General features: G+C 43.6%; 1 protein-coding gene across 1 annotated transcript in view; it reads left to right on the forward strand.

Annotated features, from left to right (window-relative positions):
• The first annotated feature begins 631 nt into the window (after positions 1-631).
• Positions 632-17,513, forward strand: part of fam171a2a (family with sequence similarity 171 member A2a) — a 245,437-nt gene continuing 228,555 nt past the window's right edge. The window contains exon 1 of the mRNA XM_067969055.1: positions 632-886. Coding sequence (XP_067825156.1) covers positions 787-886 — 100 coding nt within the window. The 5' untranslated portion in view covers positions 632-786. The remainder of the gene's footprint in view (positions 887-17,513) is intronic.

Genomic DNA, 17,513 nt, shown 5'->3' on the forward strand with positions numbered 1-17,513 from the left:
GTTTTTAGTGATGTTAGTTGAGGGATAAATATTGGCCATGACACCAGGGAGAACTCCCCTGCTCTTCTTCGAAACCGTGCCATGGGATCTTTTACGTCCACCTGAGAGGGCAGAAGGAGCCTCGATTTAACATCTCAACTGAAAGTTGGCACTTCAGACAGTGCAGCACCCCCTCAGTACTGCACTGGAGTGTCAGCCTGGATTATGTTCCCTGGAGTGGGACTTGAACCCAGGACCTCCTAACAACAGAGGTGAGAGGCCACCAGTGACACCTTAAAAAGCAATTCTTCCTTCTAAAAATAAGATTTTGAAAATTTTATAGGGCCACAAAAGTTCTTTGAACAATGATCTCAGTGCCAGGATAGCTCTTGTGTGCATAGGATTGGGGAGGAATTGCTCTTTGCAAACTATTCCCATCCAGGGTGGGTCCCACTAAAATTCCATCATTTTTAATTTGGCACCCTAGACATTGAGCCTTGCCGCACAGTTGTAATATTGGATTATAACACGAAGAACGTTATTTCCTTTTTAAGGACAACACGCTGGTCGCCGCTATGCCAGAGTGGGACAGAGGATGGCGCTGGGGGAAGGATCCTTTTTTGTTCCCACCCCCCCCCCTCTCTCTCTCAAGACACTAAAACAAACCATTACGCGATTTGCGAGCTCGATGCGACTGGAGCGAAGGGGGAGGAAGAGGAGGATTCAGGCTCAGCGTGTTCCAGGGAATGTGGACGGATGGCTGAGATCTGAGAGACGGAGGCACGATCCAGTGATGTCCCTGTAATAATGCCACCTCTTGCGGCTTTTAGATTCACCCTTCTGTGCTTGCTCGGTTGCGGTGTGCGGGGAGCCTTCGCCAAAACGCTGCGGCTTTCAACCGTGCAGGGTGAGTAGAGCACAATGTATGCAACACGGCTGGAGAGGAGGAGAGGAGAGGAGAGGAATGGTGACACGGCTCTCGCTTTCAAAGGCATCAGATTGCATTGGCTGGGCGGTTAGTTTCCAACATAGCTTAGAAAGCGAGAGGGGAGTGGACAAAAGCGAACTGGGGTGCCCAGCGCATTCATTTTACTGCACGATAACTCTTCAATTTTGTGCGGGCGGTAGGGAGGGAATGCCTGAATGGTGCAAAAATCGATTGGGGGGGAAATGGGTGTTGAGATGAACAATGAAGGGGAGGACAGGGGGACGGAGTGAGAGGCGATGGGCATGCCATTACATTACATTACATTGCGGTGCAATTAATTCAAAGCGAACCAAGCGGGAAGGGGGTGTTTTTTTGCTGATGTTTTCTTGAAGCTTCAGCCTTTTTTTAAAAAAAAATTGTGTGTGTGTGTGTGTGTGAAACTACGCTCACAGTTCAGGGAATTTCATCGGCTGAAATCGACAAGGACGTGTGGATTTCAGCAGACGCAATCCTGTTGGTATTGTCAACAGGGTGTGTAACAAGCGCATCCGTCTGAGGCTGTGTGTGGTGCTTTTCTGTACGTGTGTGTTTACAATTTAGTCAAACTCATTCTTTTCAACCTGTGTGTGCGAGATTTTTTTTTTTTGCACCGTGCTATCCCTCTTAGTTTTATGTTCTAGGTTTCAGTGAGTAAGGGTCGGTAGAATGATGGAGATGATTTATGGAGGGGAAACCCCGCCAGTATTGGAGGGTCAAATTATTAGCCCGTGCTCACCAGTAAAAAAAAAACGCCTTTCGCATCCCTTCCAGTTAGTAGTATTTGACTGATCCCTAACCCTGACAGAAATAATTTCGAATTGACCCCAAATGTCATGGGCTACCTTAAAATAAGAAAAGGGGGTGGGCGGTGGAGAGAGAGGAGACCATAATTGGCCTCAGTAGTGTTAAATTCTCTGGTGATTTCTGGTCGGTTTAATCTGCCTGACGACAAAAGCTTATAAATCAGGGCAGGGAATGTATTTTAATCTTTGATACATTTTTATAATCTTTGCTTTTATCTACAATTGATATAGTGTCATTAAGGAGGGGTTACAGCTAATGACAATATAGAACCTAGTTTAAGCTATTTTGAAATCTTATTCCAAGATATTTCAAAATTTCTCTTCCCTTCCCCCATCCCAATTTTGTGAGCTGTCTTCTCCCACTTCTTCAGGTTCCCCCGAGGTCTTCCCTTGACCCAACCAACAGCATATCATTTGGCCTCGAGCTCCAGCCAAAGCCTCTCTTAAACGGAGCTGAGGACTGAGAGCTTCCCTTGGGGGAAAAAGTGTCCCCATCTCTGCCTGACGCCTCCCCAGATGGTTTATGTGAGATTGGATACTCGCTGTTTGAGGAATCATAGGGGGAAGAGGGACAGCTGTGCCCCAGTGCACAAACAAGCTATGTTTCTATGGCAGCTTCAGATTTAAAGTGGCGACAGTATAATGTTTTACTGTGGTAATGTTTGTTTCAAATATTAATATATTGGTGAATCGGAAAATTCTGCAGTGGAAAATGAGACAGGGCGATCTTTTATCCTTAGCATTGTAGGGTTAAATCTCCTTTCTCCACACCCCCACAGGTTTCTCTGTGAGTTTATGCTGGGAGCTAGTTGTGTGGGTGGCCTGCACTCTTGGGTATCTCCCCCAAATGGTGTTTGCATGAGCTTGGATGGTGTGGGGGGGTCATAGCCAGGCTCCATTGTGGAATCATCCTGACATCCATTAAGGTTACGGTGATGTAGTGGTTATTTCACTGGACTAGTAATCCAGAGGTCTGGACTAGTAATCCAGTAGAACATAGAGTTCAAATCCTACCAAGGTAGTTTGAGAATTTGAATTCAGCTTTTAAAAAAAAATCTGGAAATAAACTGGTATCAGTAAAAGTGACCCATGCAGTCGTCGGATTGTCTCAAAAATCCAACTGATCCACAAATCTTTAGGGAAGGAAACCTGGAGTCGTTACCTGGTCTGGCCTACATGTGACTCCAGTCCTACACCAATGTGGTTGACTCTGAAGTGGCCGTGCGAGCAACAAAGTTGTATCAAACTAGGGCAACTATTGATGGGCATTAAATGCCAGCTTTGCCAGCAATGCCCACATCCTGGGAATGAATTTTTAAAAATCCACACATAATGCACTTTCCAACAGAGGTCAACGCATAGTAATCAGGAGTGGGAATACTGTCTGATTTTTCCCCCTCCAAATTCCATTAATGCCAGTTGTACTGAACCGAACTCCAGTTCTGCCTGAGATCAGCTAACTCGGTATCGATCGGAGATTGAATCTGGAACCTTTATCTGAACTGTGTGGCTCAGTTCTACAGTGTCGGCCTACTTTATACAATAGCCTGTCATCAAGTAATAGGAGATCTCATCAAATAATTATACTCGACTCTTGCAATTAAAAATGAAACTGACGACTGTAGTTGCTCTTTAAAGAAATCGTAGAGCGGAAATCTAACTAGCGAGATTCTTATTGTCTCCAGCCAAGATTTATTTAAAAAAGAGTCTGCCTTTCAGCAAAGGCTCAGCAGGTTGGATCCAGTGAATTATGCAAATATGTCATCTGATATGCATGATTTACATTCAGCTGTTGATATTGTGAATCCTGGATAAAGGACAACAAGACACTTGTGTTTATATAAAGAAGTAATTTGGTGCACACTCTTTTCCTTCCCCCACCCCATTTTTTTTAAACAACAGCATTAATGGAATTAGAAGAGAATTGTTGAGTCCCGTTTGGTGAGGTTGCTGTATGTCTGACCCATCCGAGGCCGTGCTGTGTATCTTGTATTGAATGGATGACACATGTGCCTGATCCCCAGCGTGCAAGATTACTGACCCTCCTTTTTGCCCATGCAAAAAAGGCTGGGATGAAAAGGATTAATTGAAAAGGTAGCACTTCTGTGGCAGTGACTGATTTTTGAGATCACTACACACCCATCACTTATTGTACCTAAGCCTAAAGTTCTGCATCAATCCAGAAATCTTTCCTGTACAAATTATATCCTCTTAGTGTCAGCCGTGACTCAATGGTAGCACTATTACCTATGAGTCAGATGGTCATGCGGTCAAGTGCTACCCTAGAGACTACAGCACACAATCTAGGCCGGCACTGCAGTGCAGTACTGAGGGAGTGCTGCACTGACGAAGGTGCTGTATTTCGGATGAGACGTTAAACCAAGGCCTGGTCTGCCCTCTCAGGTGTACGTAAAAGATCCCATGGTATTATTTGAAAGAGAGCATGGGAATTCTCCCCGGTATCCTTGCCAATATTTATCCCTCATCCTATAATCACTAAAAACACATTATCTTGTCATTATCACATTGCTGTTTGTGGGATCTTGCTGTCTGAAAATTGGCTGCCGCGTTTCCTACATTACAATAGTGACTACACTTCAAAACTACTTAATTGGCTGTGAAGTGCTTTGGGATGTCCTTAAGTCATAAAAGGTGCTATATAAATGCAAATTTCTTTCTTTTACTGGTGTAAGCCTTGTTAGTGGAGATTGGTCATCACGATTCCTCAGAAATTTATGAATTAAAGCTTTTATATATAAGTTAGTATTTTAACCTCAGAAAAAGAGTTAAATTATGAGCCTGACTCATTAAGAAAAAACCATGAAGTTCAGGACTGATGTCAGGAAGCACTTCTTGACACAAAGCGTGAACAATACTTGGAATAATCTGAAATAAAAACAGGAAATGCTGGAAATACTCAGAAGGTCAGGCAGCATCTGTGGAGAGAGGAAGGTAGAGTTAGCGTTGCAGGTCGGTGACCTCTAGTCAGAAATGTTAACCCTATCTTTCTCTCTCCACACATGCTGCCTGACCTGCTGAGTGTTTCCAGCATTTTCTGTTTTTATGTCAGATTTACAGCATGTGCAGTATTTTGTTTTATGTTGGAATGACCTGGGTAGGGTACTAGAAGTAATAACTCTGTGGCGTTACTTAAGAGGCTGTTCGATGTTATTTGGGAGAGAATCATGGGTTTCTATATCAGGATGAATTACATGGGCCAAGTGACCTCCCTAATCTGGGTTTATCTTTACAAAGTTTAAGAATGTTTGCACAGGATGAGTCATTGTAATGACACCTAAGGATAAACTGAACTGGAGCAGATGTAAACAGAGATTAGATCACAGTGTCTATCATAATGACTGGAAGTGTGTGGGCTCTTATGTATACGTGTAGCATAAATGATTTCCCTTTACTTCCTGCGATGCCAGTTTTCAGGTGGACATGAGACCCATCATCTGAGCCATTGGTTCTGGTGGGGAGATGAGCTAATATGGGGTTAACAGTTCAGGTGAATCTCGGGCATTTCTTAAACAATGGTATATAATGAGCAAATTACATTTATAAAGTTTATATTTTTTAAGACACCCCCCCCATCTTAATTAATTTTATTTTCTTCCTATGTTGCATCTCTTAACCTGACTGAGAAGATGGACAGGAAGCCTACTTCCTATTCTCTAGCAATGTACTATTTTGACCCAGGTGGTGGGAGATATGTAGGAGTACTCGAGAGAGACTCCTACCCCCTTTTCCCAAGTTTTTATTTTTGAGACCCCACTTTGATATAATTGCTCCCCATGTTGCATTCCTTTGCCTGGCTGAGAAGACGGAGAGGATGCCTGTTTCTACCTGAAAATTGGCATCACAGGAATTAAAGGGCCAGTCTCTGTACTACGTTTACAATTCAGAGCCCACACAGTTCTAATCATGGTGATAGAGATTGTGGTCTTAATATTTTTATTTACACTTATTCCATTTCACTTCATCCTTTTGGTGTCATTAAAATGACTTATCCTGTGCAAAGGCTCATAAATGTCACAAAAGTAAGTACAGAGATTGGAAATCAGAGGCTTGAACCTTCTGTCACATCGTGGCTTGACACACTCGAATACCAATCTGCTGCAGCAATGCTATTTTCGAATTGTTCAACAGTGTGATCTTGAGAGATTTTCAGTTCAGTGAGAACCTTATTAATGCAGCTCCTGAATCCTTGGTATACTGGAGTTTGCTGTCTCAAAAGTGGAGTTGGGATACTCTTGAGCAGAGAGGATCTTTTCTGTTGGGGAAAGTAGCTTTGCCTGACCATTGTTAAATAAAGATGACTTTATTGCATGTTTTTTAATAAGTGACTATGTGTAAACGTAGTACAGAGACTGGCCCTTTAATTCCTGTGATGCCAATTTTCAGGTAGAAACAGGCATCCTCTCCGTCTTCTCAGCCAGGCAAAGGAATGCAACATGGGGAGCAATTATATCAAAGTGGGGTCTCAAAAATAAAAACTTGGGAAAAGGGGGTAGGAGTCTCTCTCGAGTACTAGACAGAGGGGGAGGTATAAGAGGAGGGGGGGTCGCAATATTAATTAAAGAATCAATTACTGCCATAAGGAGGGATGATATATTAGCAGGTTCCTCTAATGAGGCCATATGGGTGGAGCTTAAAAACAAAAAGGGGGCAAGCACTTTGATGGGAGTGTACTATAGGCCCCCAAACAGTCAGGGGGAGATAGAGGAACAGATATGTAGGCAAATCTCAGAAAATTGTGCAAATAATAGGGTAATAATAGTGGGGGATTTCAACTTCCCCAATATTAACTGGGATATTCAGAGTGTAAAAGGCTTAGAGGGTACAAAATTCTTAACGTGCATCCAGGAGAGCTTTTTGAGCCAGCATGTAGAAAGTCCTACAAGAGAGGGGGCGGTACTGGACCTAATTCTAGGGAATGTGGCCGGCCAAGTGGAAGAAGTGCTAGTAGGTGAGCACTTTGGTGACAGTGACCATAATTCGGTGAGATTTAAGGTGGTCATGGAAAAGGATAGGGAGGGGCCGGAAATAAAGGTTCTAAATTGGGGGAAGGCCGATTTTAATAGGATAAGGCAGGATCTGGCCAAAATGGACTGGGATCAGCTGCTTGTAGGAAAATCCGCATCGGAGCAATGGGAGTCTTTCAGAAGGGAGATTGAGACCATACAATGGCAACATGTTCCCGTAAAGGTCAAGGGTGGTTCCAAGAACTCCAGGGAACCTTGGATGTCAGGAGATATACGAGAATGGATTAGGAAAAAAAGGAGGGCTTTTGGCAGATACAAAAGGCTAAAGACGGAGGAAGCCCTAGAGGAGTACAAAAAGTGCAGGGGGATACTTAAAAAAGAAATTAGGAGATCAAGGAGGGGCCATGAAATAACACTGGCGAGCAAAATAAAGGAAAATCCTAAGATGTTTTATAAGTATATTAAGGGTAAGAGGATGACTAGGGAAAAAATAGGGCCCATTAGAGACAAAAATGGCAATCTGTGTGTGGAGCCGGCAGATGTAGGAGGGGTTCTAAATGAATTTTTTGCATCTGTTTTCACTATGGAGAAGGACGATGTAGACATAGAAATACGGCAGGGGGACTGTGATATACTCGAACATATTAACATCGAGCGGGAGGAGGTATTGGCGGTTTTAGCAGGCCTAAAAATGGATAAATCCCCAGGCCCGGACGAAATGTATCCCAGGCTACTGTGTGAGGCAAAGGAGGAGATTGCGGGGGCTCTGACACATATATTCAGAACCTCTCTGGCCACAGGGGATGTGCCAGAGGACTGGAGAACCGCTAATGTAATACCATTATTCAAGAAGGGGAGTAGGGAAAAACCGGGGAACTACAGGCCAGTGAGCCTAACATCAGTGGTAGGAAAATTATTGGAAAAAATTCTGAAGGACAAAATTAGTCTCCACTTGGAGAAGCAAGGATTAATCAGGGATAGTCAACATGGCTTTGTCAAGGGAAGATCATGTCTGACCAATTTGATTGAATTTTTTGAGGGGGTGACTTGGCGTGTGGATGAGGGTAACGCAGTGGATGTGGTATACATGGATTTCAGTAAGGCCTTCGATAAAGTCCCCCACAGGAGACTGGTCAAGAAGGTACGAGCCCATGGAATCCAGGGTGCCTTGGCACTTTGGATACAAAACTGGCTTAGTGGCAGAAGGCAGAGGGTGATGGTCGAAGGTAGTTTTTGTGACTGGAAGCCTGTGGCCAGTGGGGTACCACAGGGATCGGTGCTGGGTCCCTTGCTGTTTGTGGTCTACATTAATGACTTGGATATGAATGTAAAAGGTATGATCAGTAAGTTCGCTGATGATACAAAAATTGGTAGGGTGGTAAATAGCGAGGAGGATAGCCTCAGTCTGCAGGACGATATAGATGGGTTGGTCAGATGGGCGGAACAGTGGCAAATGGAATTTAACCTGGAAAAGTGCGAGGTGATGCACTTTGGAGGGACTAACAAGGCAAGGGAATACACAATGAATGGGAGGACCCTAGGCAAAACAGAGGGTCAGAGGGATCTTGGTGTGCAAGTTCACAGATCCCTGAAGGCAGCGGAACAGGTAGATAAGGTGGTAAAGAAGGCATATGGGATACTTGCCTTTATTAACCGAGGCATAGAATATAAGAGCAAGGAGGTTATGATGGAGCTGTATAAAACACTGGTTAGGCCACAGCTGGAGTACTGTGTGCAGTTCTGGTCGCCACACTACAGGAAGGATGTGATCACTTTGGAGAGGGTGCAGAGGAGATTCACCAGGATGTTACCAGGGCTGGAGCGCTTCAGCTATGAAGAGAGACTGGGAAGATTGGGTTTGTTTTCCTTGGAGCAGAGGAGGCTGAGGGGGGACATGATTGAGGTGTACAAAATTATGAGGGGCACAGATAGGATGGATACTAAGGAGCTTTTTCCCTTCGTTGAGGGTACTATAACAAGGGGACATAGATTCAAGGTAAAAGGCGGGAGGTTTAGAGGGGATTTGAGAAAGAACTTTTTCACCCAGATGGTGGTTGGAGTCTGGAACTCACTGCCTGAAAGGGTTGTGGAGGCAGGAACCCTCACAACATTCAAGAAGCATTTGGATGAGCACTTGAAATGCCATAGCATACAAGGCTACGGACCAAATGCTGGAATATGGGATTAGAATAGACAGGGCTGATGGCCGGCGCGGACACGATGGGCCGAAGGGCCTCTATCCGTGCTGTATAACTCTATGACTCTATAATCTGAGTTACACCTGAGATAGACATATGTGGTGGCATTTCAAAACCGTAAAGAAATACTTGTATTTACATAGCGCCCGTTCACCAACTCAGAACATCCCAAAGCTCTTTAGAGCCAATTGAAGTACTTTTGAAATATTGTAATGTAGGAAACGTGATAGCCGATTTGTACAAAGCACGCTCCCACAAACCGCAGTGCGATAATGACCAAATAATCTTTTTTTAGTGATGTTGGTTGAGGGATAAATATTGGCCAAGACACCAAGGAGAAAGTCCACCTGAGAGGGCAGTTGGGGCCTGGGTTTAGCATCTGTCCGCCAGTACTGCACTCTAGTCTAGATTTTGTGCTCTAATCTCTGGAATGGGGCTTGAACTCACAACCGACTGACTCAGTGGCAAGAGTGCTACCACTGAGCCACAGTGGGATTAGATGGGGGGCGGGGAAGACCCTGTGTGGGATATAGAAGCCTTTACCTCATAGTGTTGCAAAAACCAAACTCTCAAAGCTGCTAAGTGAAACCAATATGTGTATTTTTGTACCAGTGATTGAGCAGGTGGGAAATGCATACATTGCAAATGTTGGTACCACAAACGCTGTTCATACAGGAAATAGATTTTGGAGAGGGAAATCATAAAATCGCACACTTTAAATTATGGTGATGCAAGGTGGCTGGGGAAATCTTGAGCTCGGTGCTAAAATTTTGAAGTGTTGGCAGATTTCATTATAATGTTTATTGTTTGTGTTTTTCACTAATGAAAAAACCCATCAACCTTCCCTCCCTTTGAAGCATGCTTTTTGCACATTAGAAAAAATAGGTGCAGGAGTCGGCCATTCGGCCCTTCGAGCCTGCTCCGCCATTCAATATGATCATGACTGATCCTCTATCTCAATACCATATTCCCGCTCTCTCCCCATACCCCTTGATGCCTTTTGTGTCTAGAAATCTATCTATCTCCTTCTTAAATATATTCAGTGACTTGGCCTCCACATCCTTCTGTGATAGAGCATTCCACAAGTTCACCACCCTCTGAGTGAAGAAATTTCTCCTTATCTCAGTCCTAAATGTCCTATCCCATATCCTGAGACTGTGACCCCTCGTTCTAGACCCCCCCAGCCAGGGAAACATCCTCCCGGCATCCAGTCTGTCTAGCCCTGTCAGAATTTTATACGTTTCAGTGAGATCCCCTCTCATTCTTCTAAACTCAAGTGAATACAGGCCTAGCCTTTAAGGATAATATGGGGTGAGCATATGCTGCAAATTGTAGGTAGAATGTCTCATGCACTTTTATGAACATACTAACTGTACAGGAACTGTGCCATTAACTGCTGCTACCAGCCAACTATATGTACAATGAGTGTTGGCTCATTGTGGGAGAGGATCATAATATAAGTCCAACTAATGTTCATATTTTCTGGCAGGGATCAGGGAATGCTGACTGATGTTTCCCTCCCTAGGTGAGAGGTGGGAGTGGGGGGGTGTTGGGGTTGGCGTTGAGGTGTATTGTAATGGCCTTAACACCATTCTACTTGAGATTAACAAACTCCATACAGACCAGTGTGTGTAGCTGAAAAGCACACCATGCAGGACATTGACCCAATAGCAACCCTGAATGATGGAGTCCCGAAGAAACTAGAAATCAGCTTGGTTTCAGTGTTCGCCGTTTTGTTTACACTAGAATCGGTCGTTGGAGAGGATGTAAATTTGGTGAACCTGGGCTTCAAATCCACCTCAATATAATGCAAATAAATCTCTGATTTTGGCGTAATGCCAAAACCAACGAAGAGCCGATAAGGGAAGCCAGTGAATTTGCTGTTGATTCCATTCTGTCTATTGCTTCTGCTCTTTGCCTCTTGCTGTGCAGACAAACTCCCCTCCCTCAGCACAGACGTGCACAAAAAGAGAACAAATTCAACTTTGGTGTTTCCCATATTTGTTTTAAAGTTCTGCTGAAGTCTCTGTGGAGGCACTACTTAGAAATGGAGACTCAGAACCAGCTGAGCAAAATCAGAACAGACCCAGGATGAGATCTGGGACCTGCCCAGTCTGTGTAACTCACATATTTACAGGAAACATTTACAGCTTTTTTTAAAAGCTTTTTTTTTGTCCTCATATGCGGCCACTTATCCTTAAGTTGACAGATCCCTTTAATTTTACCAGCTCCCTTTATGAATTGTTGGCATGCATAATTTCTTGCTCACCCCTTTGGTGAGCCTCCGGTGTTAGACTTCATATGGGACAGGAGCTTGAAATGAATAAATAGGAGGTCAAATGAGTTGAAAAGAAAAGAAAAGAAATTGGGTCAAATAAAGTCATAAAATGAAATCTATCTCCATTAAACTTCATTTGATGCACCTGTAAATGGACCAATATGGGGATGGCGCCAGCAAGAGGAGACCAATATGGGGACGGCGCCAGTGGGTGGGGACCAATTTGGGTATGGTGCCTGCGAGCGGGGACCAATTTGGGAACGGCTCCTGCGAACGCGGACCAATTTGGGGATGGCGACCTTGGGAAATCGAGGGAGAACAGGCCAGCTGGAAACTGGTGAGCGTTGTGCTTGCTGTACTGATATTTCACTGGTTCCTATGGACCTGCCAAGAATCTACACCCCCCCCCCCCCCCCCCACCGGCCCCACCAAGACAGTGAATTAGAATGAAAGTGCAGCGGGACATGAACTTAGCATAACTTAAGCTGCAGGTTCACTTGATGAGTTGACCACTATATGTGGGAGTTAATCTGGAAAATAGCATCTGGATCTGGGATCTCCTGGGGCTTCTCTGATCGCCTATGAAGGGGTCAGAGAGGAATTTCTAACGGTGGGGCTCCAAAACATCTCTGGTTTGTTGACCCCTCAGGAGGTGGGGGAAAGGGACGGTTGATGCACGGAAGAGAAATCAGCAGAAGGATATGAGCGAGCACTCATGGGACAGAGGACCTTTTGTTGGCTGCATATTAGTGACATCACTATTCCCGGCCAAAATGGAGCTGATTGGGTAATTCCCTCATCAATCACGCCTGGAGACCGCCATGCTGTAAATGACTGGGACTGATTTTATGCACATAATTTAGTATTATGTAACTATCCCCCACTCACTGCATTTTGCTGGAGAAATCACTCTGCTTTTATTGGGAGATGTTGCTGTAGTTGGTAGAGACTCTTTTTAAATAGACTTCTGTTTATATAGACATTGTTTGCTGAGTAAATAGACTTTGTTTGCTGTAAAATACTGTCTGCTGTAAGTCTTGCAGTAAATCCCACCCCACCTCCAACTCATCGGCTGAAACAGTGGTGTCAATAGGCACTCGGCCTTTTTTTTGTCCTGGATGCAGAAACATAAACATTCAATTATGTTTGTTACAGAGGAAAGCCTTAAAGTATACAAAACTTTTGGCAGCAGTGGTGGTTTTTGGAATTACTGGAGGCTTGTGGGTGCTGCGGATGTAAGATTTTTTTTTCTGGGGGATTTGGGAACATTCCCTCCCTCCACAGAAATATGTTTTTTTTTGTTTGACACTTTATTTGGTGCGTTTTCTGCCATTTCGCGCTCGCTGTAATTCTGCCTATCCAGCCAAATATAGTTTCTCCTTGAAGGGTTCCAGATATTCTGAGTATGAAAATCAAGAGTTGGATGGACTTCAATCCAACTTTTCACAGTTCAGGTCTTTTAGCTGGGAATCTAACCCCAGATACACCAGGTTAATTTGTGAAATGAAAACATTTACAACACGCACCTACAATGACCCCAACTGACAGTACATTCCTCACAATTTTCCAACACCATGGCAACCCAGGAGCAGCCAGGACTATCTGTTTTGAGGGGATGCTGATTTAAATATTTTAAGTAACTTCAGGAGGGATAAGGATGAGTCGATATCATCAAAACAAAATCTGAGAACTAAGTTTTGATGCAGTGTTACATGAAACATTAACCTAGATTTTCTTCTGTTAGATGCCCCTGTTTATTTTAAACACTTTAACACAAGGCAATTACCACTGGCGATTATAGCGGACGAATGCTCAACAGATTTGTACGGCAATCCTACGTCTGTTATTTTAACCTAGGCGTTAGCCTGTAAACACCTCCTTTAAAATAGCAGGCAGAGGAATGGCATACAAATGCATTAAGCACTCATCGACAATTATTTCCAATAGTGACTTCTAGCCTATGTTATTCTTTTGACCCTGTCAAGAAGGTTTATTTAATATACCGCAAATAAAAATGATTACACACTCAAATCATGGGGAGAATTTTAACCCCCCAGGATGGGGGTCGGGGGAGGTAAAATTTAAAAAATGAGAAACCAGATCCCAAGCCGCCTCCCACACACCCACTTCCAGTTTTAACGGAGGTGGGTTGGGGGACGGGGGACTAACCTGCTCTCCACAGGAGGATCTGTAATTTAAAAATTTCGATGAGGCTATGTGCCTCAAAGTTTAGCAGGCTTTCAGATTTAACGGCTGCGGACTGAGTATCCCAGGGCTCAGGAAACCAGGCAGTTGGAGGGAGGTGAGAATAGGCTGGATCCAGCAGGTAAATGACTTTCCAGCACTGCTTATGGGCCATGAGTGGCCAGGACTGCTTACCCTGTCCCTTCAAGACAACCTGCCATGATCGGTGGATCTCTCCATCTACTTTGGGTTTCCATCTACTCTGCCCTATCCCTTCATAATTTTAAACACCTGTATCAAATCACCCTGTAATCTTTTCTGTTCTAACAGAACCAGTCCCCAAGTTGTCAAGTCTTTCTGTGTATGCGTATTTCCTCTTACCAGGCAGCATCCTAGTAAATCTGCACTCAACCCTCTCTATTGCCTCAACATTGTTCTTATAGCCTGGATCCCAAAACTGCACACAGTACTCCAACCGTAGTCTTACTATAGTCTTACAGATTTACCATTACATCTCGACTTTTATATTCTATACCTCTTGCCATAAACCCAGTATTTCATTAGGTTTTTCATGGCCTTACCCATTTGACCTGTCGCTTTTAATGTCTTGTGAATCTAATCTCCCAGATCCCTCTGCTCTTCCTCTATTCAAAGTATAATTCCTACTTTTTTTTTAACCACACCTCACATTTACTGACATTGTATTCCATCTGCCACTTTTTTGCTTTTCCACCATCTCAGCAAATTCTTTTGCAGCTTCCTTTGCTCCTCAAGATGATTCACTACTGCCTCCTATTTGAGTATCATCTGCACATGTGGGCACCTCTCCCTCTGGCCCTGTATCCAAATCATTGATGTATACAGTGAATAGAAGTGGCCCCAGAACAGAACCTTGTGGGACACTAATACCCACACCCAACCACTCTAGAGAAACTTCCCATAACTCCTAAGCTCTTTTACCTCCCTTCTAATAAGTTTTTAATCCAATTTGTTACTCTCCCCTTAATTCCATACCCCTTAACCTTCTCAGTACACTCCGGTGTGGTACCTTGTAACTTTCTGAAAGTTCATGTACACCACATCCACTGCATTCCCCCAGCCACCATATTGGTCACCTCCTCTTCCTGTATGAAGTACTTTACACATGTCCATATAAACTTCATCTGCCACTTTTCTACCCTCTTACATATTTTATCTAACTCTTGGCCAGGTTCAGGAAGTCTGCTGCCTCCCATGGAACTGTGCCAAGGCATGAGGAGACGGTGGGAGAAAATTTGGGGAGGTTAGGGTGGGGGGGTGTTGGGAAGGAAGAAGAGGAGGTAGGAAACAGAAAAGAAGAAGTAGTTCAAGCATTTCATTATTTTCTGCTGATGTTTCCGCACCCTTTGTGATGTGACCTGTAGGTCATCAATAATCTGATTGCAAACAGTACAGTTATGTTGCCGTAAGCAACAGGCACCTCATTAGTGTTGATTGTTGCTGGAGTTATTGCATGGCTCTTTCTGGCTGCTGGGCTTATTAATATTTAGTGTTCTAATTGATCAGAGTTCTAGTACACAGTTGCACACAGAAACGTAAGGCCCATAGAACTATGCAAGGGCTGTACTGACATTTCTTCACTCAAACCTTCTCATTTAATGCAAGGTGACTGTGCTGTTTATGCATGTTTAGCAAGACAGTGGGCCATAATTTGCGATAGCAGGGCATCTAACGGCATCTGCCTTGCACATTTAGGTTTTTAAGAGTTTTGCGTGGCAAGTTGCTGAAAGTACGAGCTGATAATGTCGCAGCGAGAGAAACAGGGCATCTGGACTCTGAGTGAACAGGGCAAGCAACTGTGTATCTCCTTAACCAATCAGATTGAAAGATTGTGAAATTAACAGTGCAAGGACTGAGAAGGAAGTGTAAATTAGAGTGGGTGAATTCAGTGTCAAATCAGGTACAGAAAGAGAAATAAAGAGAGGGAAAGAAAGACTGGATTAAGAGAGAGAGAAAAAAAGACAAAGGAAAAATTTTAAAAAACATTTAATTTCAAATTTGACATTTTTAAAATCTCTGACAATTAAAACCTGAAGGAATGAGACTCCACACTTGTAATAGTTTATTTTCAGTGTCAGAGGTTGACTGGCAGTAATTAACACTTATCACCTTGTCAAAAGGGTATTTAAACTGAAATGGACAAGACTTAACTTTCTAGGGCTAGTTTAGTTCGTATCTACCGTGCAAATACAGTAACGTCACACTGTTCAATGCATTTCGATGGTGAGGCAGACAGCGAGATGCCATTTCCGCGAAGCTAACGGCAGAGGGGCGCATCTCGGACAGTAACTTTTGGATTTCCACGTTTAACCTCATATCTACCCTCGCCTGAAGTTGCTGTAGCTTTGGACATAAATAACAACGAGTGCCATTAGCCTCACCATTATTTTGACTGCAAATTCTGGCCCCTGTAAGTATGACTGCGAAGGGTCTCCAGCACTGTGATAGCAATGTAGCATCTTTTGTGGTTTAAAAAGCCTTTGAGCAGTTTCAAGCTGGGAGCTAGAACATATCTTTCAAACCATTCAAAATTCATAATCGTTGCGAAAATGAAGGCAGACACTGAGCCAGCCCAGTAAGTCCATTGATTTCCCCCTTTTATGCAGAAGGAATTGACAATGAAGTAGCTTCTTGAACCTGAAAAGCAGTAATTACGCTGTATTGTTTCACTGTTTGTTCAAGAGAGGAAGGGTTAACATGATAGATGTTCTATGATTCTACACATTATTGTAATTCTACCTCATTTTATCATTCAAAATGTAGACAGTCATTATTTGTAGCTGTCACCTGATTCTCAATATTCTTATGTAGCAGTGGATTCAAACTTTTCTGCATGTAGGATCCCCTGTAAGTATTGGTGCACTCTAAGGTACCCTTACAAATATTGACACATTCCCAGGGACCCCTATAAATAATGGCACAATGCCGAGGAGCCCTTGCAAATAGTGACACATTCCTGGGCACCCCTACAAATAAAGGCATGATCCTATTGTTCTGTGGCATCTGTTAGTCTGCAGGTGATCAATATGCATAGCTAGCTGTATGAAGTTAGGCCTAGTTATTGTATTCAATTAGAAATGTCTGTCTTAAATGGGTTTTCTTTAGCTGCTTTTATTGGGTGCTAGTGTGGGTCATGTGCAGCCAGCGGACACTTTAAAACACCACTAGTCCCCACCAGAATGGAGACGATTGAGTAATTCCCCCGTCAATCACGCCTGGAGTCCGCACTGCTGTAAATGACTGGGATTGATTTTATGCACATAATTTGTTTGTATCCTCCACTCACTGCATTTTGGTAGAGAAATAATTCTGCTGTACTCGGGAGACTGCTGTAGTTCTGGCCACGAGTTTGAAGACTCTGTTTTACTGTAGTAATAGCTGCTGGATCTTTTTTGGCTGACTGCCAGAAAGATCCATTTTTTACTCGATCTTCTTGACTGCCGCTGGTTTGCTGGGTCTGGTACAATGCGTTGCCCTGGCAACAGTGGCATACTTTGATGGTGACATCAGAACGCAATGTCATGACTTCACGCGTGCTGTTATTCTCACTCTAGAGGCAATGTCATGATGTAACCACTTCACGCACGCACATTGGACAAAACTTCACTGCCACTCTGCACATGCACAGAATATGGCAGGAACCCACCATGTAGTCGATTAACATGAAAACTGGTTGCTGATTGGAAAGGTAAGGGTGGGAGATTGGCTCAGCCAGCTTGCTCACCTAAGATCTGGGCTGCAACTTTGTTCTTTTAGCTCATTCCTGGGTCCATTGTTGGTGTCCATGGGTTTTCTTTTCGAAGAAGAGCAGGGCCAATATTTATCCCTCAACCAACATTACTACAACAAATCATCTGGTCATTGTCACATTGCTGTTTGTGGGATCTTGCTGTGCGCAAATTATCTGCCGGGTTTCCTATAGTACAATAGTGACGACCCTTCAGAAGTACTTTATTGACTGTAAAGCGCTTTGGGATGTCCTGTGGTCATGAAAGGCGCCATATAAATGCAAGTCCTTTCCTTTCCTTCATATTGTTACGTTACGAGTATTTCTCTTGGATGTTAGCTATTTTAAAATGC

The sequence above is a fragment of the Heptranchias perlo genome, chromosome 30, assembly GCF_035084215.1.
Source record: "Heptranchias perlo isolate sHepPer1 chromosome 30, sHepPer1.hap1, whole genome shotgun sequence".
NCBI lineage: Eukaryota > Metazoa > Chordata > Chondrichthyes > Hexanchiformes > Hexanchidae > Heptranchias > Heptranchias perlo.